The sequence below is a fragment of the Balaenoptera musculus genome, chromosome 17 (genome assembly GCF_009873245.2).
Source record: "Balaenoptera musculus isolate JJ_BM4_2016_0621 chromosome 17, mBalMus1.pri.v3, whole genome shotgun sequence".
NCBI lineage: Eukaryota > Metazoa > Chordata > Mammalia > Artiodactyla > Balaenopteridae > Balaenoptera > Balaenoptera musculus.
This window is the reverse complement of record NC_045801.1, coordinates 66035276-66059463: the sequence shown is the minus strand read 5'-3', so window position 1 is coordinate 66059463 and position 24188 is coordinate 66035276. Positions and strand designations below refer to the sequence as shown.

The 24188-nt window shown below is 39.5% G+C and overlaps 1 protein-coding gene across 1 annotated transcript in view; it reads right to left on the bottom strand.

Moving 5' to 3' along the window:
- Window positions 1–3902: 3902 nt before the first annotated feature.
- Window positions 3903–24188, bottom strand: part of SLCO5A1 (solute carrier organic anion transporter family member 5A1) — a 123188-nt gene continuing 102902 nt past the window's right edge. Inside the window, exons 5-8 of the mRNA XM_036830374.1 lie at window positions 13292–13451; window positions 10686–10927; window positions 8567–8631; window positions 3903–5237 (exon numbers count right to left, since the gene is read on the bottom strand). Coding sequence (XP_036686269.1) covers window positions 4780–5237; window positions 8567–8631; window positions 10686–10927; window positions 13292–13451 — 925 coding nt within the window. The 3' untranslated portion in view covers window positions 3903–4779. The remainder of the gene's footprint in view (window positions 5238–8566; window positions 8632–10685; window positions 10928–13291; window positions 13452–24188) is intronic.

Here is a 24188-nt window from a genome sequence, read left to right as displayed (position 1 = left end):
ACTCCCTTCCCTTCCATGAAAGAGGAAATGCAAATATGTGTGTGTAAAGGATATCTACCAGTCTGTATAACAGAATTAGCAAAACTGCAGTCTAGGCAATTCTGGGATTATGCAGTATTTTGATATCTATCTGCTACTTAGACTACTCAGTATGCACCTATATATCAATAGTTATATTCATATTTCTGTGCCACTTAGGATGTTTTAAGTACACACAACATCACAGAGTATAACTGGCTACCACTCCAGGCTTGGCCTCTCCTGCTGCTCCCGGGCACAACTAGAGAATCTCTGCAAATGCTTCAGGTCCATTCAAACTATGAAGCTTCTCTTCCCTTTGGTGCACTTGTAGTTGATTCAAAACAGGCTCCAAAAAGAAACTCTCTGGCTCCAAGTCCACCAAACAATGCAAGCTGGAAATGCAGACTAAGGGAGAAGTGTCTTGGTGGTTGGTAAAAAGGTAGGGCTGCCATTACCTTCTGCAGGTAAGCTGACATTTCTAGGCACATGCTCCTGTTTTTTCCTGCAGCTACTAATGGTAACAATCAGGAATAATCGGGTTGTGGTTTGGTTTATAACATACAACACTTTGTATCTGTTCACTTAACATGTAACACTTTGTATGTGTCCATTTAAAACTTTTATTAAGAAACTTAAAAGCTATAGTCACTTAAAAAAACTAACATAAATGTTAACATTCTGAAACAGGGGGCAAAAAAAAAAAAAGCATACACTTGAAATCCCCAAAACTCAGATTCAACAAATCTGAACCACCTTTCCTCATTATGATTCATTTCAGAAACTCTACTGAGACTAAATGTTAATATTAAAATTGGATTTGTTCTATATTAAATAGGAACTATAAATAAATACTTGAGGTATGTCAGGACAAACAATTGTGAATATAAGACTTAGGTAAATAGATGTAAATTTACCTTGAAAATCAAAACATTCAATTTTGATGTTTCCTACAGATTTTTTTTTCTGTTTTACACAAGGAAATAATTTCTCTACTCTTCAGAAACAGTAACACATCAAAAAATGAAATGCTTCACCTCACTATCTTATAGTCATATCTTACCTATGTTAACCAAAACTACTGTACAGCATTATGTAGTGTAAGAAGTGCACAATAGAGAAACATGTGTCTGAACCCTGACTTGGCCACTATGTACAATCCTAAACAAATCACGTTAACTCTCTGAGCCTCAGTTTTCATGATCTGTTTAAAAAAAAGAAAAACAATAAAAATAGTTACCTTGCAAAGTTATTAAGAGGATTTAAATGCATGATGTATATTAAGTGCTGGACAAAATGCTCTGCCAATAGTCAGCATTCAACAAATGCTAATTTGTTTCCTCTCTGCTGCTCCTTTCTTTCCCCTACCCTAGTTCTGAATGACTTTTGACTGTTTTCAAGAGTTACATCCACCTACAAAGGATATGGATTTCAAGCTACAGAAGATAAACAAAATAATGTGTACTAACTGCCCACTCCACCCCCTGGGGTTTCTAAATTAATAGGCTAGACTCAAGGATATTATATTTGCATATTAAAGTCAAATAATACATTAATCTATAGAGTTTTTAAAAGAAGAAGGTGACCTTTCCAAAAAATAAGTAATTAGAAGCCTAAGCTAATGGAGAGTGGCAATTAAACTTTTAACAGGAGTGGTGACTCTAAATTAACACGACCAATTTATTATCAAGCATATAAGGACCTCATATATATATACAATTAAATGGTGTCATCTATCAAGTAGTCACTTCAGTTGACTATGTAATAGTCCAATGATGCCACCAGAACCCAAAGCATTTTGGGGACAACTCTTATTTGGTACATATTCCAAAACGTCAGTCCCCCAAGATTTTTACTACTTACTCTACATTCACCAACAACACAATAATGATATACCTGCTATTTATAAGTACCAGATACTTGAGGAAGTACAATATTAACATTGTGGTGTACAGTTCAGGCCAATTTCTTTGAATTATGGCCTAATCAACCCAAAGGATTTCATAGATTGGCAGATGGTAATTAGGTAAAATAGTGCCTGATAGGGAAATGGTGCTCAGTCAGTGATGGCTTAACTGGATGACTGTTCATGGTAGAGAAGGGGGAGGGGGTCTCTAATTATACTTGATGAGTCCGTCATTTCAGATCGTAGATTTCTAAGAGCAGCTCCTTTTCAAAATGTGCTACTAAGAAGAGATAAATTCTAAGAGTGTTGGAACACACAATCTTAGCCACAAAAAAAAAAAAAAAAGTGCCAATCCCACTAAAATTCTCTCAGTGCAGTTTCTTAACCATCAGAGGAAAATTAAGAAAATACCTCTTCCCAACCTACATATCTTTAGGTCCAACACAAAAGAAAACTTTCTCTTCTAAAGGATTAAAGATCTCCCACAAAGGGTAAAGGGGATCACTAAGCCCCCAGAGTAGACATGAAGATAATCAGCAAAATTCTCTGAAGACCTTCAGACTACACCAAGTTGACCAAAGTTTGACAGACACAGTGTAATTACAGGCAACGATGCTTCTTATGACTTAGCCAAACACGTCTGCCCCAAGGGAAGTCCTTGTCACCTGGGACCACTGACTCCACCCCTTGTAGACATTATTTAGTCTAACAATGAGAACCCTCTCCATAAACTGCATGCAACCAAGACAGCCATTTGACCAATGACATTCCTAGGTAGAGAAGAAAACAACCTTGAACCCAGGAATATTCACACAACTCCACCTATGCAGCCATGGATGGAGGGCAAAAAGCCAGAATCATGGGTCAGTCTCATCCCTTCTGTGGAAGACTGTAAATCAGCCAAGGAAACCATTTCCCAAATTAGCCTTATAGAAGCATAGGCTCATTGGCAGAAACCGTCCACAATCATAGTGATATTTGTACATTACAGTCCCTCCTAAGTCTGAGTTGTCATGATTCTTTTTCTGAGCAGCCAGCTTCCATGAGTCAACTTGCCATCAGTCCACAGTGCCATCAGGAGGCATCTACCTTAAGGACCACATAGAAAACATTCTGTGTGGCATCTACATCAAAGTGATGTGCTGGGAGATACTGAAAAGGATGATGGATGTTGAACCCCAAGTGCATTTAGGAACAGAAAAATCCTCTCTCAGAGTCACTGCAGGAAGGTTACAGTAGAAAGGAATTAAATGGAGCTATAAAATGATTCAGATAAGGTAGGATTCAGTATGACAGACCAGTTTATTTTACATAATCTTTAACCATTACGTGGGATCATAACCTAAATCCAGCTCACAGATCTCCCTCCTCCTGTGTTCAAGGTGATCTTCCTGATTAAATGACTCCATTTCAGAGTGACTGCAGCAATTTTCCTCACATAAAAAAGAAAGCTACACATGGGCTAGTGCTTCCAGGTATATAACTAAAATGGTCAGGTGAGACTCAGTCTTACTTCTGTGGGATTTCTTTTTCCAACCATTTTGAGTGTCAAGGTTACAATCCTCAACAACCCTTATGTGGGCCCTTAAAAGCTAAAAGAGGGCTTCCCTGGTGGCACAGTGGTTAAGAATCCGCCTGCCAATGCAGGGGACATGGGTTCAGGCCCTGGTCTGGGAAGATCCCACAGGCCACGGAGCAACTAAGCCCATGCGCCACAACTACTGAGCCTGTGCTCTACAGCCTGCAAGCCACAACTACTGAGCCTGTGCACTGCAACTACCGAAGCCCACGCGCCTACAGCCCATGCTCTGCAACAAGAGAAGCCACTGCAATGAGAAGCCCGTGCACCGCAATGAAGAGTAGCCCCCGCTCGTTGCCAGCTAGAGAGAGCCCGCATGCAGCGACGAAGACCCAACACAGCCAAAAATAAATAAATAAATTTATATTAAAAAAAAAACTAAAAGAATTTCTGCAGCAATTTTCTTTGGATGAGAAAGCCATCAGTTTCTTTCCTTATTATGCATCTCAAATGATAGTTTCTAGCCATATTGTTTAGCACACGAGTGTTAAAGCCCCTTATGAAAGAACCCTGAAGTTGATATTCAAGCTCTCAGGTTCATGATTCAGCAGCTTCTTTAACTCCTTTACGGTGGGGCAGATAGACTAAAAGAGAATGTGTCTTATGAAACGAAGTAGCTGTTCCCTTTTTCACGCTACGCTTATGGTTCCTTTGAAGCATTTGAAAAGTTCTACCTGATTTTTAGCTCTGCTATGGCTTAAAATGCTATTAACAGTACTTTAAGGAAAGTTTAGCTTCCTAATTTCAGAACCGTATCTGCGTTAGTCTCTGACACCAAAAGTAACATGCTGCACTTACAGTTTCCCAATCAAATTGCATAGTTGAGGCAAATTCATTTGTGCTTTGTAGCAGGACTCACAGTATGTGTTCACATCTAAAAACTCTGCTTTGTAAATGCAAAATCATGGTCAAGCTCACCCTTGTTCAGAGTGCACGCTGATGACATGCACCGCCATCGCATTTCCCATGACTTTGTTAATCACGCACCCAGCCTTATACCATATTGGAGCATAAGCATCAAAATTAACATCTCAGAAACGGTAACAAATCTATCTAAACTCCTCCTTCTTGGAGAGAAGGGGGGAAAGGCTCAGTCTTGTTGAGGTATCCAGCCCTCAATCAACAGTGGCTGTGTATACTGAGTTTTGTTGGTTTCAGGATTGCGTCTTTAGAGGTTAAAAAAAGAAAGAAAGAAAAGAAGGCACGGGTGTTTCTCAAGTCGCCATATTCAACTCAACCCACAAAAGTCTTCCGTTTTCAAGCTTCAGAAGGGAGGCTACATGGCATCAGGGCTTCCTTCCAGCCCCGGGTCTGGGGAGGAACTTATTGCTTCTAGGAAGGGCCCCGGATAGGTCTGTGCTGTGTACTGGATCCCTTTTTGCGGACCAGTCTCTTCGTGGAGTTCTCCCTGGGTGCTGAAAGCCGGGCAAGATCTAGTCCGGACAGACTTATCGGCACTGTCGGTGTGGCCCACCGTCTCACTCACGGTGCTCAGAGGGAATTCTCTCCACCTCTGCCTCTGCAGTTCTTCCTCCTTGTATTTAATGGAGTACCAGGCCAAAAAAATAAAAATGAAGCCAACAAATTTGAGGCCGGCTGCCAAACCAAAATAGACAAAACGAAACGATGTGACATTGTACTCCCAGCAAGAGCCCTGCACGCCACACTCCTGCTGCCAGAGCATGCAGCTGGTGTCAATGACGGCTCCGAAGTAGATCGGAGTAGGAATGTACGCTAGAGTTGTCGGAAGAAAGAAAAAGAAAAACAGTTAGCGCATCTTATAAGAGGAAACAGATCTGTAGATTAACAGGAGGCTTGTTTGCTCTAAAAAACCAGTTGAAGGGAGTGGTTTTCTCGTGTTACTTGATTTTTTGTAAATATATATCACATCTCGTCATAATATTCTTATCATAGAAATGTTCGCTAAATTGTAAATACTTTAAATCTTCTAGTTTGCAGCTCAGTCAGAATGTGTTTTGGTTTTTAGGCATTTTATGATATTTATTTTATAATTTATTATTATTTATTATAGTGACATATTATGATATAAAATGTCTAAGAAGCATTAACACATCTTTAGACATAAAAATTTCTATCGATAAAAATGCACTTAGAGAGGGGAGTTCCCTGGCGGTCCAGTGGTTAGGACTTGGTGCTTTCACTGCCGTAGCCCCAGGGTTCAATCCCTGGTGTGGGAACTAAGATCCCACAAGCCTCTCTGCCCAGCTGAGAAAAAAAAAAAAAAAAAATGCAATTAGGGAATCCTTTTAAACTTAAAAAATCAGATTTTGTTATGAAATACACAACTGGCCATATGAGAACCCTTTATGATCCACAAAAATTCAGTACACTTAGTTCTTGTGGGTTGGGTTCTAGCTTTGGATGCAGGAAGAGTATAAGGCAAGCACTGTCCCCTATAAGTCGGAAACCACGTCAAATGGCTCTTGGAGTATGGAAATAAATAAGGCATAATATTCATCTTTACAGCTTATGCAGCACCTGTGATGAGTAGCAGCTTCATTGTTTGGGCTCTGATGTAGACATTTCTTTGCTCCCATAAGGAAAAGTGTCTACCGAAGTGGACCTCCTTCATCACATGTTACTCCCTTTGCTGAAATGTGTCCCCATTCCCAAATTGTTCACCTTGCAAATATCTACTCCCCCTTTAAATTCCTGACTCACTCAGATGCTACCATATTACCATTGCATTTTGGGTACACCTCCATTTTGTCCACTATCACCCAGTATTTAAACTATTTGTAAGTCTGTCACCCATAAGCTCCTCAATGGCAGGGACCATGCCTTTTATTCTTCACATCCCAAGGACCTATCAGGACAGCCCGTGGATCCTCAATAAGAGTTTATAAAAAGAAGTGATGAATGGAAGGAAAGGAAGAAGAAAAGAGAGAAGGGAGGAAGGGAAGGAGGAGGGGAAGAAGGGAGAGAGGATAGGTGGGCTAATAGCCCAGGAGGCTGCGAGTGGTACATTTTTATCTTTTGGCTGCACTGCACGGCATGTGGGATCTTAATTCCCTGACCAGGGATCGAACCCGAGCCCTCTGCATTGGAAGCACGGAGTCTTAACCACTGGACCGCCAGGGAAGTCCCCCGAGTGATACATTTTTAAATACACTGTATTCATTTAAAAGGAGATATGGTCACTACAACTGAAATGTAACATTATTGGGCTGGGCAAAATAGATGAAGGGGATTAAGAGGTACAAAACTTAAATCATAAATAAATCACAGGGATGTAATATACAGCATAAGGAATACGGTCAATAATATTGTAATAATGTTGTATGGGGGCAGATGGTTACTGGACTTATCGTCGTGATCATGTCGTAATGTTTGCAAACGTCAAATTGTTATGTAGTACACTGGAAACTAACATAATATTGTACATCAACTATGTTTCACCTGAAACATACCTGAAACTCTCTTTTTGCTTTGGCACTTGGGGAAATGGAAAGTGGCTGGTTGGCCTAACTCTACTTTTTCATCATCAGTGGAACTTAAGGTAAGGTTGAATTAAATAATAAATTCCTGATATGTTTGTTCTCCCTCCACTAATTCCTTATGCTGTGGTGTGCATCTGTTGACTTATTCCGCATCCATATGAAATCACCCAAGCCCCTGGCATCAGAGACAGGCCAAGCAAAAAGGAGGAACTACTTTTTTCATTTCTTATTCAACTACCCCTTTGCTAAACAAATTTCCTTCTTTGAAAATAACTTTTTTTGTTTTCAATGAGGAGTGTAAGGCAAACTTCTTAACTAAATCAAAGAATGTCAGTAGTTCCTTGAACCAGCATTCTTTGGAAAACGGTGCTTTCAAAGTTATTAATGTTACCAAAAAAATAAGCTGCCCAGGGAATTCTCTGGCAGTCCAGTGGTTAGGACTTGGCATTTTCACTGTCATGGTCGGGGTTCAATCCCTGGTCGGGGAACTAAGATCCCGAAAGCTGTGTGGCACGGCGCCCCGTCCACAAAATAAGTGAAATTAAAATCTGATATTTAAAAAAAAAAAAAAAAAGCCCCCTAATTCAAAACAACCAGAAGCCTTTGATGCTCACTGACACCTCACTCTAAGTCTGGGCCATCAAGCACAACATGAGACAAAATGAGAATTTCAGAGAGTATTCATGTTGCCAAGGGCCAGATGATTTTTAAGTGTTTAAAATGTTTCATCCTTCAAGATTGAAATAAGCAACTTGAATCAAAAAAGTAATTTTTTGTGCTGTGGGCAATGATACCGATTACTGGGGAAAATAACAGCTGAAGAAGATGACAGACTGCCACTTAAGAAAGAAAAAATATGCCTGACGATGAGGAAGTCATATAAAAATACATTGAAATCCATCAAGGGAATGGGTCACTTCACACGCTGTTTCCCTGTCACTGTTCCAAGACACCACAAGTGATGCAGTGTTTGTAAAAATCAGAAGGCTATTCTTCACGTCCAAATAAACTCTGGGACTTACCCCATTGACATAGCGCTAACGAGCTTCTTTTGTTAATAAGTAAAATGTAGTCCTTATATATCTGTTTGGAAAACTTTCTCTTTTTTTTGTTTTAGAATTTTTAATTTCTTTTCTTCAGGGAACTTGATCGGTATACTCTTTACCCAGCCCAATAAAATGACTGGAAAGAAGTAAGGAATTGAAGTTTTCACACACACAAAAAAATGAGCACCAATTCCCATCACTTTCATGTTACAAAGGCACAAAAGGGACAAAAACATCAAGGTCCTTTAGCCCGTAACAATTTCTTGGTTCAAGATTTCTTACTCTACAAAACTCTGGGGAATTTAGCCCAAGTTTACGTTCACAGTGAAAGAGAAACTGATCTAAAGTCAGTTTTGTTTTCTTTCACCAGTGACAGAATTGGTCAGCTTTTAGTCCAAGTCAGGAAATGAGGAAGTTCTGCCTCCCCACTAACCTGTAAAATCCTAGCTACTACGAATGGTAACAAATGACTTGACTTGCCATTTTTAAAGGACAGTGGAAATTTGCCATCTACAAAGAGGAACAAAGAGGCACTCTTGGAAATACAGGAACATACCAAGTGTTCGCAACAAAACAAACTGCATTCCCAGGGCAAAAGGTCTCTCTTCATCTTCTACAGACCTACGAAGAAGGTAAAGAAAGAAATGTTTTAGAATAATGGCCTCAAGAAAATGAATGTCAAATCAAGCTTGCTTAGCTGCAGAGCCAGGGACCAAACATGCTGGGCCAAAATATTGAATTTGCTAGAATTTACTAACAATAGCAGAACAAGACTGCTTATGGCTAAATCACCGGATAAAGGCCTCCCCAGTGAAGACTGCAAAGAAACTCCAATTAACTCTACTTTTTGTGTAAATAACGGTGGAAGGACAAAGGTTCAGAGCTGAAGGTATAGAAGGTAAAGGTACAGAAGTGGCTCTAACTGAGTTTGCTGAAGGTACAGAAGTGGCTCTGAGTTTGCAAAAGCAATTCTGTTAAAAAAAAAAAATATATATATATATATGTAGCATTTTATCCTAACTATTGCATTCTTTTTCTCTGTTTGCCTGCACTTTCCAGAATGGTAGGTGTGTACACTGAACATAACTCCGTCATTTCTCAAGTATAGAGAAAAAAGGTGTTTTTTTTTTTAAATGGTCCCAAAATGTGTAGGAAACAAGTCAAAAGTTAGAAAAAGAATGAACCCTTCCCAGTCACCTCACATTTTCTTCTTTTCCTAAAACTTATGCTCCAAGTAATTCCCACATGGCAGGAAGACTGGAGTCTATTGATTTTGTAATTAGCAAAGATTAAAGGGCTCCTTTTCTCAAGTTTTGGGTTAGAAGCCGACTGGTGATCTGCCATGTTTGAACATTATAAAATGGGCAGCCCTTATCTGGGTTATTTAACATCTCCTGTAGAATTAAAGTTCAAAGTATTAGATTATTAATGATTCACATTTTTTCATGACGAGGTACTTTATCCTTTCTATCCCATACACATAGGGTTCTCAGTATATAATGGACCAGCATGTTTGTCCCCTAATTTTTTTATTTTCTCATAGCAATTTCCCCAGTGTGGAACACATTTTTGTTACTACGTAAGTATCTGCTGATGGAGGAATTGAGTGAGTAAATCATTGGGACCAATGGGACTTTCGTGTGCTGTTATCTGTCAAGGAACGCATCAGCTGAACATGGTCTAATTCAGCATCCCATAGAAGGGGAGCCAGAATATGCAGAACAAGCACGGGAGCAGCCCAACTGCCCTGCTAAGAATGACGTCTCAGCAGATACATCCCACCAGGTGCCCAGCATTGCGGGGTACTGAGGAGCCAGGGAGGGCATAAAAGGGAGAATAGAGACTGACACCCCTCACTCCCTCACCACCCTGCATCCCAGCCCCCCTAAAGCTGCTGTGAGCGTGCTTTTGTTTCTTCACCACGCTGCCCCCTTCCTTCGTTGGTCCACTGCGGTCTTTACTGCAAATACCAAAACTCTGATCCGAATGTGCTGGTGTCAGCATTTTAAATAGGGCTTCCATTAAGGTAACTTTCACATTCTCTCTTAGAAGCCAAAAAACACGAACAGGATATGGAACACAGTAAAGAAAGCACAGCACGAACAACTTAATAAATACGTTTCCAGGTCTGCCCTTTCCTTGATTCAATGTCAAAATTTTATATGACAGTGAAATTAATTAAAGCAGCATTTGGAACTGCAAGACCAGCAGCAATGGCACTGATCCTGGAGTATTAACCATCTACAAGGTTGGAGATAATATTCTTCACTATGTGCACAATTTAGCAACTTCCCCAAATGACTTGCTGCCTCCTCCAGGGCCAGGTTTCTTGAAGCTATAACGGTCACGGCTCGCAGTTCCTGCCTGCACTTGAACCTTTTAGGGTAGAGACTTCAGGGACCAAAGGCACCCAAAATCAGTCTCCCTGAACTATAGGGAGAGAACGCATCTGAATAAAGAAAGTTCGGAAGTATGAAATGGTACCACCTTCCTTTCCTTGCCTGACATGGGAAAACTCCCTTCTCTTAAGTTCACCAGGTAAATGTCTGAGCGCTTTCCTGCACAATCTCACTTTGCTTTCCTCTCTGTTTTACCACATCAGCCCCCAGTCTGGACCAGGAATTCTGGCAACTCCGAGTGTATAACCCACCCTAGACGTTGAATGCTGTCCTCACCTGAGAGTGACTATGATGGCTGACGGCTGGGCACATGCTGTGATGAAGGTCACTATGAACAGGAAAACTAAGAACGGGATGAGGGTGTTACAGCTCCGTTTACACTTCCCAGACACAGCATAGCCGTTCTCATTGAGATACGTCTTGACGATGACCACACGGAGCTGGCTGCGCTGCCCCACTGTGGGGGGCGTGATCACTTGGCGGCTTTGGACGCAGGTACACTCTGTGTAATTCCTTATCTAAGTGATAACAAAGGTCAGTTGGATGCTAAGCAAAATTCAGCATAGGAACAGTCAAAGTGAAAATGCTCTAAAATCACTCTAGCATTTAAAACTATGCAGAATATTTCATTGGAAATATCTTCTGGGAGTTCCCTGGTGGCCTAGTGGTTAGGATTCCAGGCTTTCACCGCCATGGCCCGGGTTCAATCCCCGGTTGGGGAACTGAGATCCCGCAAGCCTCACAGAGCGGCCAAAAAAAAAAGAAAGAAAGAAAAGAAAATATCTTCCTCGTTTTAACAGTTAGGATCCAAACAGTGCATCTAACAACATCAAAATCTGCTGGTCAAGGTTGTTTAAACCTAAACTTTGATAAGAAGCTTTCAACATTCAATTCTATACCATTCACATTCCATATGCTCATTCGGGGTCATAATCATATGCTGTTTCCATGGCTGTTTAATTCTTGGGCTCTCCGATTAAAGAAGCCCTTCAAAAACAGGAACTAAGCCTTATTTTTATTTGTGCTCACCAGAGTGCCTAGCATAACCCTGAACACACTGTAGGACCTAAAGTAAATATCTGTTAAATAAATACAGAGAATTCATAACGCAACCCTGATGACTTCAGCGTCTATAATAGTGAACATATCATTGGCTCTTTCATTTGAAACCAGCTAATGCAAGGGACTAAAAACATGTTTCAAACAAAACAGCCAATTAACCTTTCCTGCCTATTATGCTGCTTTTACTGAATGGACATCAGATGAATTCACTGTCATTGTGACCTCTTGACCACCTAGAGAAGCAGGAGGAACAAATACAAAGATGGGCCACTGTTTGGCTGCCTGTGCTCCAAGGACTGTGGGCCTCTTTGTAAGAATGATGGCTGACCCGGGGATATTGATCCCCAAGGAGCCCATGTTTTCCCCACTCCCCTGAAGAGAGTTTTGAAGCCTCAGGTTATTGTTTATCTTGGCAAATGACCAGATGTCTGGACCAGAGTAAGGTCCAGAAAGCCTGATGTTATCTCCTTCCACCCCCTTCTTTTTGCACTCCCAGGAAAGATAGTCCAGAAATGGAACTAGATTCCATAAAACAGGACATGTGGCCATCTGTGTGCATGACCTCCTTAGGCATACTTACGTCCACATTTATTGCCAAGGGTAAGGTTGGTCAAAGTTGCTATCGATTTTTAATTATGCAATGCTCTTGGTTTTCTTTATCAATTGAGTTTTTAGTGTGTTGTTTGGTTAACCCTACAATGTGTAGCAAGACATCTTTGCATATTTCTGATTTATCCTTTCCAATAACTAGACTGGAAGACAAGTTGTATACATGGCTGCTTAAATAGGAATAATCCATGCCTCTGTTGTTAGAAAAGTATGTATCAATTTTTCAAATTGTGATAAGACAGAGACACTTCACGGCTTATGTGCTACTTATACGCTTGTGTTGTCAATTTTCAGCATGACATCAAGTGAGTGTAATAAAGTTATTTTTAAAGTTGAAAAAAATGAGCAAGCTGTACCAGAGAACTCACTCACTCCCAGGGAAGAACTTAGCCACTGAGAAGAATAGATCTCGTTGTCCCTTTCAATTCAGTCACACCCTGGAGCTCACCAATTACATAACGGGGGGCCAGCAAAAGGAAGCTCAATTTATCACTATAGTTTAAAACTCAGAAATCAAATATGACATCCCCAGAACAGGCAGTCAACAGTATAATCCCGTATCGCCTGCACAGAACAAGCAAATGCACTTTAACCTTTTAATGAAAGCAGCCTCCTACAATCTGTTCTTATGCAAAGAATGAAACAAGGCTCAATAAAGAACTGAGTAGAATATGAAAACCTTCTCCCACAGTATTACAGACTATTTATAATTCACGGGGAAGGGAATTCTCAAAATAGCCTATTCTTGAACTGACAGAAATATCTTTACTCTGAAAGTTTAAAAAAAAAGTCTGAACTGATAATATAGTCTGTGAAAAATGGCCATTGCCCATCTACAGGCTCTGATCAGGGGAAGTGCTCTCCTATTCTCTTCTATCAGCACCAAATGTGGTCGTCTTGACCTTCAAGTCCATCACAAGGGCCCTGTCAGGGTAACAAAGGAGAAAGCTAGCACTCAACCTTATAAAATTTCACTGGGTTGGCACAGAATGTAAGCAGGGGAGTGCTGATGTGGAATCAGATCACTATACACAAATGTTCCCATCATCCCTGGAAAAAAAATGATATAGTATTGCATAATTTTCTTTCCTCTGGGTGTTTGACAGAAGGTATTTTGTAGATTATTTGAAGTTTCTTGAAAAGGGAGACTGAAGCCTTGTGTTTGCATGTGAAATCTAACAACAGTACAGGAACTTGTGAAATATACTCACCCCAGTGCTCATGTTACCACTATTAACACAGCCAGCCAGACAAGGGTTAAAGTATGTAATTCCATCCGATCCACAGACTGGCTCATACTCGTGTATTTTACAACCACAATTCACATTGCAGCTTCCTGTCAGATTCCTGTGAGGCATGGTCAGAGAAGGTCTAAGAGAAAAAAGAAGTAGATCATGAGCAACATTTGCTAAAATAAAACTCATAGGACAGTTCTTGACGTTCAGTCATGTGTCCGTTTTAGAGAAGATATTCCCATGAAATCAAAGCCATGGTACCTTGACATAGCACCCTAGATAATTATTTTTATGACTTTAAAACAAAACGTAAAGAAAAATGTTTCAATTTTCTGGTCCTACAGATTCAGTATGACGTTCGTATCAAATCATTTATCATACCTCAATTCCATCCTCCTTCTTGGTGATACGGATCTGGGCTCAGAAGTTCTAACCTTCATATAAATAAACTACTCACTTACTATAGACACTTGGCTCTATGTCTTAACAAATTGGACCCTCGATTTCTTTAACTGTAAAATGGAAGAAATACTCTTCTGTGCCAAACTAATAATATCATGATGAGGACATTAACATGGAATCCATCAATCAGAGTTATCAACATAAGGTCCTTTGACCAAAAACTTTAATTATTCTGGAATAAATTATCAAAGAAAGACATGGGACTCTAGAAAATCAAAAGGAGGTGATTTTTCGAAGACCATCAGGAATCACATCACTGGTTTGATTCAGATGACCAGAGAAGAACCATTAAACTCTCCTTCCCTCAAGAATGCCCAGATGTGGATTTACAGGCAAACGTGATGGGTTCTGTTTTCTCATGAGATCATGATGTCTGATTCAAAGAAGTGATACAATATTTTCAACTCTAATAAAATCAGTTCAGGCAAGAAATATAAAAGGGGGACAAGGGACTTCCCTGGCAGTCCAGTGGTTAGGACTCTGCACTTCCAGTGCAGGGGGTGCGGGTTTGATCCCTGGTTGGGGAACTAAGATCCCACATGCCTCGTGGCCAAAAAACCAAAACAGAAAACAGAAGCAATATTGTAACAAATTCAATAGAGACTTTAAAAATGGTCCACGTCAAAAAAATCTAAAAAAGGGAGAGAGGGCAGGCAAGTAAGGATATAGGGCCCGAGAGAGAGATGTAAGGAAATGGCTATGGAAAGACAGAGGCAGGCAGGTACCCAGAGGGAATCATGGAAGGATGAAAGGGGCTCTGAGTGCTCACATCCAGTGACCTCCTTCCTTTGCTTTCATGACCACCGTTTTTAGGTGTCACTGATGACGTACCATTCCTAAAGCCACATGAACTGGCAATAGCAGATCCTTCATTCACCTGCCCAACTAGCCATCCTCCCTCCATCCAGCAGATATTTTGGAATGTCTGTTATGTTCCAGGACTTACCCTTAATGACTATGTTGAGTAACCACTCACCCAGTAGCTTAGTCCATCCCAACCATATGTATTAATCCATAAACATAAAGTGTTGTTTGTTCAAAGGCTTTTCCCCTGTGTCCTCTTTCACACGTTGATAACTGACTCATCGAATTTTAATGGAAGGAACAAGTTCACAGCAATATTTAAACCTTACCAAGAAAGACTTCCAAAGAGGCAAAAGGAAAATAAACTCTATTCTTCATTCATATCCCTCCACAGAAGAAATTGTCACAATACTCTCATAATTATTATATTCACCGACTCTTACAATCATACCATTTGATAGTTAGAGAAAGCCTGAGCACAGCAACGAAGACCCAATGCAGCCAAATAAATAAATAAATAAATAAATTGAATATACCTTTAAAATGTGATTCGGGACCAGCAGTTCTCACAGGGGCAGCAATTTCGGCCATGTCAGGAGACATTTTTGTTTGTCACAACTAAAGGCATGCTACTGGCGTCTAGTGGGTAGAGGCCAGGGCTGCTTCTAAAAGTCCAACAATACACAGAACAGTCCCTCCCCAGGATAAGGAATTAACTGACCCAAATCTCGATATACTGAGTCTGAGAAACCCTGTTCTAGACCTATTTCCACATTCCAAGGATGATGAAATGGACGTCTGAGGAAGCCAAATGATTCATTATGAGGCTGATTAGTGCTATTTTTTAAAAACATTTATTTATTTATTTATTTATTTATTTATTTTTGGCTGCGTTGGGTCTTAGTTGTGGCCCGCGGGCTCTTTAGTTGTGGCGCGTGGGCTTAGTGGCCCCACGGCATGTGGGATCTCTGTTCCCCAGCCAAGGATCAAACCCGCACCCCCTGCATTGGAAGGCAGATTCTCAACCACTGGACCACCAGGGAAGTCCCGATTAGTGCTGTTTTAATTGATATCACATGAAGAGTATTCTGTGTGAATTACTATTATCTTCACTAGTTCTTCAAGAACCAAACTGCAAGCCATGACCAAATAAAAGGGATTTATATGCCTGCATGCTTAGTCACTAAAAATGACACGCTTCAAATCCATACAACAGGGTTTTTACTATGCACATTTAAAAGTTACAAGGAATTTCCTATTAGCAGCATGCTTCGTATTCATTTATGACAGCCACATATTTCAAATATCTCTCCTTTATGGGTATGTCCACTCAAGAGAAAGGAATCTAAAGAGAATGTCAACAGATGCTCAGAACACACACCAATGACAGGAAGGCAAAAGCTTTCCTGAGTTCTGGAAACAAAGGTACAGTCCCAGGTCACCCTTGGGTATGCTTGCTTTTCTCATGAGATCATCGTGTCTGATACAAAGAAATGATACAACATGGAAAGCTCTAAGAAAATCAAAACAAGCAACAAATATAAATAGCAGTGAAAAGAAAGAGGCATTCATGGAAAATGTCATTCGGAAAAAAGGCCATAGTGGCACAAAAAAAAGAAAGATGCTGACACAGTTAATCCTTTACACCGCGCTGATTTAAAAAAAAATTATTTTTAAGAATAATAACGTCTTGTTTGACTATCACTCACACTCCAGAAAACAGACTGGATTAGAATAATAGTGCAAGTGTTTAAATCGGAGTCACTCCAAGCAACCTCTCATTAGCCTGAGCTAAGACCATCATGGGAGTACAAAATTTACAAGGACTGTAGTACACCACACTCATCCTTGTGCAAAGGGACAGTACGTCACCCTTCTAATAAATGAAAACATTACTGACAAGTTAGCCTTGCAAACAAGAGGCTCATGTTAACTCAGTGTCCATGTAAGTGTTCTTTCCATGACAGGAACAATGACTCACTAACAAATGCCTTATAACTGCATGGTCCAAGCTGTAAACCTAGGTCACACATGACATGTTACTATAAAAATCATGGAATTATACAATTAGAGAGATGGGAGGAGTCTCTGAGGTTAACTAGTACAACTTACTGATTTTCAAGCCTAGGAAACTATGAAAGGTATAATGACATGCCCCACGATCATTGAGGCTTTAAGCAAACCAGCCATGGAGAGACCAAAAGCATGAACAAAAAAGGGAAGAAGAGCAAGCTTGCTGCCTAATTTTCATGAAATCAACTGCTTAAGGATCAATGTTTATTTAAAGTAATATACAGCAATAAAACAGACTGAGGTTTAACGTAAGTAAAAATCTCTACCATGGAGCCATTACAGCTGGGTATGTAAGGATACAGTTGCTCTCAAATCACACACATATTCTCGCACACACACACACACAAATTGTGTCACATCACCCCACCCCAAAACCTAAAGAACGCTTGGACTTCCCCACCTGACACACTTCTACTGGTTTCCACAAATCAAAGAGGATCCCCTTAACCTTCTTTCTGCCTCCTGTTAATTTTCTCCTTACTAAGAGATATGACAAATAGGGATCCATACATCTTATATTCAAGCCACATGGATTAAAAGAGTATGACCCACGCAACAAAAACCTTTCAGGCAAAATATACTAATCAACTAAAAGAAATGGAATCTTTCTCATAATTTCTTAAATTTTTATCAGTTTATCTCAGTCTTTAAGGAGACTTCAATTAGAATGTTTCTTTTCAATTCTGCTTAAATTCTTGGCTTTATATTAAAGCCCTTCCTTGGCCAGATATAGCTGTGCAACTTCAGGTTTATAAATAATACTACTGGCTTCCCTGGTGGTGCAGTGGTTGAGAGTCCACCTGCCAATGCAGCGGACACGGGTTCGAGCCCTGGTCTGGGAAGATCCCACACGCCGTGGAGCAACTGGGCCCGTGAGCCACAACTGCTGAGCCTGCGCGTCTGGAGCCTGTGCTCCGCAACAAGAGAGGCCGCGGTGGTGAGAGGCCCGTGCATCACGATGAAGAGTAGCCCCCGCTTGCCGCAACTAGAGAAAGCCCTCGCACAGAAGCGAAGACCCAACACAGCCAAAAATTTAAAAAATTTAAAAATAAATAAATAAAAATTTTTTTAAATGGAGTTAAATTATTTTTTAAAATAATAATAAATAAATAAATAATACTACTAACATCATCATCATCATTTAGAACTAACATTTACATAGTCCTAGTTTTACTCCAGGACTCGTGCACTGAGATCTCTGTAGAAGTTACCTCATTGCATTCCTCATGAGAATTAAAATTATTATGACTGTGTCTCCAACGTTCAGATAATGAAACTGAATATCTGAGAGGATAAGATAGGTACTGTTAAAGTTCACAAAACTAGTAAGAATCAGGGAGGGATATAAACCCAGTTATCTCTGTCTCCACAGTGTGTACCCTTAAACCCCGACAGCAGCGGACCCGCTTTGTGTAACTGGCCATGGTTTTCTTTGAGTCTTCTGTGTGCTCATCCTGCGCCTTCTTCTTCCTCTAATGCAGCTTTCCTGGCACTCAGCTCTCACTGTGCTGAGCATTAGAGTCAGAAAGAGCGGGTTCACGGAATTCCCTGGTGGTCCAGTGGTTAGGACTCTGTGCTTTCACGGCTGAGGGCCCAGGTTCAATCCCTGGTCAGGGAACTAAGATTCCACAAGCCGCTCAGCACGGCCACAAATAAAAAAATAAAATAAAAAATAAAAAGAGTGGGTTCAATTCCATATCTACAATTCACCAGTGCCATGAACAAATCTAGAGCGACTTCACTTGTGTTGTAAAATAGAGACCAGAATATCTATATCGCCGGGTTGATGGGAGGATTAGATAAGTAAATGGATACCCAGCGCCCAGCGAGTTCCTAGCACATAACAGGCACGAAGATACTGATGTGTTTTCTTTATCTACACAAGGCAGAAGCAGGAAGGAATAAAAGTAACACAGTCACAAACACAAAGAGCACAAAAGGCCTTCATGATGATTTTCTTTTCAAAAAGGAAGATGTCATTTTCTTATTTACTCATATAGAGAACAGTCAGAAAACTAGATGAGGGTCCAGTTGCAGGCCTACCATTTAGAAGCTGTATGACCTTAACAGCCTAACAGTTAATGGTTGTCAACGCCCCTCCTGCCTACGTGAGCGGAGAGAAGCATGATCAACACAGGGGAGTAGGTGATAACTCATGGGATAGCTTAGGGCTCCCCAGGACTCTACTCATGAAAGTTACGGTTACTGCATCCAATCATTCTTTTTATTGTTAAAGCTTCCCTTAGCTTTGTAGTCAACAAATTCAAACCAGATATAACTTGAAATTTACATATAATAACCTACAACTTATACAAACCGTCTCTTTAAATCCAGAATCATTTTTAATAAAATGATGTGTCCCTTAACAACATCTTGAAATGCCTTTATTTATTTTTAAAGTAATACATATTCATTGTAGAAAATTTGGAAAATACAAAAGGACTAAAAAGTCAAATTAAACTCACACAGTAATACTACAATCCAGGAATATCCACCATTATGATTTTAGTATATTTACTTCCCTCTGCTCTTTTTTCAATATGCATATAAATTAACGTTAATAACATATTGTTATCAAGATTTCACAGAGTGTTCTAAATTCTATTTTTCCTGCTAACATTATATGATGAACATTTTCTATTGACTATGTTAATATGACGTTATGAATGGCAAATTTGGTCCCGAGTTTAATAATATAGGTTCAAGGCTTACTGTGTTTAAACAGATATTATATAGTTTTACAGAGTTCCTGTAATTTGTTTAGATCTCAGTTACAAAACTTAAAACTCACTGGAAAGAAAATTTGCTTATATTTTATATCCCCTCGATACTCCTAAAAATGAAGTAAAGCAAATTTTGTTTGTATCTCCCAAATAGAGCCAAAAATAGATCAAATCATATACTTACAGCTAGAAATGAACTGTAAGCCTATTAATAAAAGTAGCCAAGATAGTCCAGAAACACACATATCTAAGATCCTTTAAGTAAACTATTTTTTCTCTACTTTTCAGGAATTGCCTTTAAAATTAGTAATACCTATAATAAATAAAAGATCTTGAATGGCACCAAAGAAATTAAATAGGAAAACAAACGTTCAGAAGGTTAAGTTGTCTGTGAAACACAGAAGAGAGGAATGGTTTAATTAGAGAAATTAGGAATGATCTGGCTAGAAATACTAGTCACTCAAGGGCTGGTAGTAGAATACTACCTAAATACTGGCAGGATGGCAAGTTCAGGAGTGGTGACAAAGATGATGAAATGTACCTTTGGTGAGTTGCAGCAAAGGTCTGAATTAACAGACAATATTTATGTCTCAGTACCTTGGGACAATAAAACTATATTGAGAGAAGTAACTTGAGAAGAACACCCCAACCCCTGAGATTTTGGACCTGTGGACTCGTGGATCACAGGCAATGCCGAAAATGCTCTCAGAAAACTGAGCAAATGCATCTTCGTCATGTCATAGCTCAAGAAATCATCCCTGGAAAAGTTCTGACCCAGTAACTCAAGTCTCCAAATCAGAAGATGATATAATAGATTTTAGTTTAAGTTCAAAGAGATGACACTTGATGAAAGATAATAAAGCTAGAATTATTAAATGATTTATCAAGACAGTACTGTTGAAAAATTCTGTACATGGACATCAGATTTAACCCCATTTGAAAAAACTATTTGAAGGTAAAGAACAAACAACTCACATTATACAATGTGTTTATATAAAGTATTGCTTAAGCTACAGTTTTCACTGGCTCCTTTGTCGACAAAATGATTAGGACACAGCTGTGTGAAATACAGTTCGGCAGACACAGAGGGGAAGCAAAACACATTTCTTAATTAAAACTGCAGGGAAACTGTGGGTGCTAGGAAGATCAAATCTGAATTTTTTTTCTTTAGTTTCGTCATATTGTGGTTAGAACACTTAACATGAGATCTACTCTCTTAACAAAATTTCAAGTGTACAGTACAGTATTGTTGACTACAGGCATAAAGTTGTACAGCAGATGTCTAGAGCTTAGTCACCTTTTTTGTTGTTATTGTTTTGTTTTGTTTTAGAAAAATACAGATTTATTTTGAAGGGAAGTGAATAAATCTTTAATATAATCTATACTGAGTGACCAAACCAAGTTAATATTACTGTTTAAATTGCCAGCAATTACCCTAAGGATCAAAGTTTGGCACAATTGTCAATGTTTGCCTACCTCATAAAGACACCTCCCTCTAAATTCAGAAGATAAAGGAAACTGGAGATCTGACGTTTTGTGGGGTGGGAAGGGCCGTCCAAGGCCATTTAGTGAAGTGGACACGCCTCCTTTGGGCATCATCAACATTAGAGCTTGTTCATCTTGCTTCATTAAAACGTTGTTTCCATTGATTAGTCACTCCATGTTTCCCCCTTCCCCCAGACCCTGGCAACCACCATTCTGCTCTTTGATTCTATGAATTTAACTATTTTAGATACTTCATACAGGGCTTCCCTGGTGGCGCAGTGGTTGAGAATCTGCCTACCAATGCAGGGGACACAGGTTCGAGCCCTGGTCTGGGAAGATCCCACATGCCGCGGAGCAACTAGGCCCGTGAGCCACAATTGCTGAGCCTGCGCGTCTGGAGCCTGTGCTCCGCAACGAGAGGCCACGATGGTGAGAGGCCTGCGCACTGCGATGAAGAGTGGCCCCCGCTTGCCACAACTAGAGAAAGCCCTCGCACAGAAACGAAGAGCCAACACAGCCATAAATAAATAAATAAATAAAAATTATTAAAAAAGAAAAAAGAGGAATCATACAGTGTTTGTCTTTCTGTGACTATTTTCTTTCACTTAGCATAACGTCTTCAAGGTTCATCCATTTTGTCGCATATTACAGAATTTCTTGTTTAAGGCTGAATCTTATTCCATTATATGTATATATGACATTTTCTTTATCCATTCAGCCGTTGATGGACCTTTAGGTTGTCTCCACATCTTGGCTATCAAATCTGAATTTTCTAAGGGAACCACTAATAACACATCAGGTCCATTCTACCAAAAAACTGTGACTCCATTTTGGCTCAATAGGAAAAGTTCATCTTTCTAAAACATCCCAACCCCATCCCAGGCACTTAGGTTTCTCTTGAGCACTCGATGCTAATTCAGAGATGGGTTAGTCATTAACTCCTTTAATGTCAGAAAATTCACCATGCTGGTGAACCTGGAGCTTCTCACACACACTTTAATAAATGGAATTGACTTATATATTGTGCTTTCTTCTTTGTGTTTCTTTTCTACTTTCAGGACAGTTTAATAATCAAAAACATTACATTCAAAATCAGAGAAACCTCAGTTCCAGTCCTAGCTCTATCATTTTCTAGCTGTGTGACTTTAAGCAAGTTATTTGATCCCTCTGAATTTCTCTGTCCTCATATTTAAAATGAGAAGAATAACATTATATAGTTATTTAACAATTGCTTATTACTGTGGGTTTTATTCCATTTTATCCTCTCTATAATTCTAAGAGATCAAGACTATTATTAGCCCATCTTAATGATGAGGAAATTGAGGCACAGAGAGGTTAAGGAATTTGCCAAGTACCTTATTCAATCTTCACAGCAATTCAACACGATCAATACTATCAGTATCCTTACCCTAAAGATGTAGAAACCAAGCACAGAAAGATTAACTAATTTGCCCATACTCACACAGCTAGAAAGTGGCAAGGCCAAATATTAGTGCACTATTGAAAGAAATGGATGCATTCGCTATAGCTTTCTGAGTAAGGAGGTGGTGTGTGCACTTAGATGTGTGCTTATATAAAATACAAAATGTATAACAGCACCTCAGTGTAGTATTCAGAAAGGATACAAACTCTAAAATAGATAATCTGGGTTTCATTCAGTTCCACTCGTTATTAACTGATGACTTTGGGCAAATCATTTACTCTCTAACCTCAGTTTCTTTAACTGAAATATGTGGTTAATAACACATACAGTGGAGTGATGTTAATAACACATACAGGGGAGTGATGTTGTAAGCAGTGTATATAAAAGATATACATAAGTGTCAATCACCATACCTGAGCCAAACAGGTGTCTAACAAAGGCTCCTTTCTTCACTGCCACTCCCTTCATCTCTCTCTTTATCAGCTTTAAAGGAGAAAAATCCCACATGCAAGGCTCAAAATCATGCAGAACTACCATTTTTACTAGGAAGGCCAACCATGTACTGATGAGCAGGTTGTGCACTGCACAAGAGCACCCAGCCAAGGGAGCAAGGAGAGGCTGAAATGTAGTCCATACCCTGCTTGGAGAAAGGGCCCCATTATTCTTCACACAAAGGTAACTGCTACTCTAAAAGTGTCAAACCTGTGCAGCTATACCACCCAAAAGTGTTTATACTGATTCAATTTTAACTCTCTTCCTAGAAGTATTTGGGGAGCTAGAGGAATTCTCCAAGGAAGCTGGGTTTTTCTTTTGCTAGTTTATAAACTTCGATGAAGTCAGGTCACAAATATTAGAATGAATGGATCCTTGCAGCAGTCTCTGGCACTCCTAATAAACTTTTTCTTTGTTGAATACAATTAAATAAGAAGAAATGTACCGTAAGTCATGGATTCAGATAACTACAATGTTGATTTACATCAAGTTCTTACTAGTTTCAGCATCACTATATAAGTAATGTCCCAGTGCAGAGGTGGATGCCAGACATTCATTAATCTTTTAAAAAGGAAAAAAGAGTCGCTTTGCATGATCTAGAAAGGAAGGGAGTAAAGCCAAGAAACTAACTTTTTTCAACACATACTAAGTCTTAGACTCTGTGCTGGGAAATATCAAAAACCTTCCCTTACATAATCCTCAAAATCAAAGCTACAAGTATTTGTTTATAATATTTAAACGCTTCAAACTGGAGATTGAGGATGGAGGAAGGAGACACTGACTTTTCATTTTCTACCCTTCTGCATTATTTTAATTCTTTCAACCGCATGTGTTTTACTTTAATTATGCTTGTAACCAGGTATGATTGACATTATTGCCATTTTATATACGAGGAAACCAAGAGTTAACAATGTTAGATAATTTTTTACAAGGTCACATAGCTAGAAAATGATGGCGCTATTACTTGCCTTTGAAAATAATACTATCTTTGAGGGGAGAGGGAAGAAAAATTCAAGGAATTCTTACTTGGGACCTCTTTTTTCTCAGTAATAAGGAATAAGACATTGTCCGACAAGAAAAACAAGCTAGGGTAAGATAAAAAAAACTTGAAAAAAGGAATTCTTTTTAAATGGACCAATATGAGGCATAGGAAAGGAAGTTGACTAGGGCCAAGTAAATGGATTGCTCAGCAAAGATGAGGGCCTTCTAAGATTGGAACTCATCAATTTGTAATGGAGCAAATCAGCACAATTATATAATTTTTTCCCAGTAGTGCTAGGGAGTCCAGAATCAGTTGATTTAGGATTGGCAAGACTGATGTGGTGTTAAGCAAAAGCCTTAGAACTCTTGAGGGGACTTGCAGTTTAAAAGCAGGTAAGACATGGAGTCTGCCTTCCACCGCTTCTGAGAA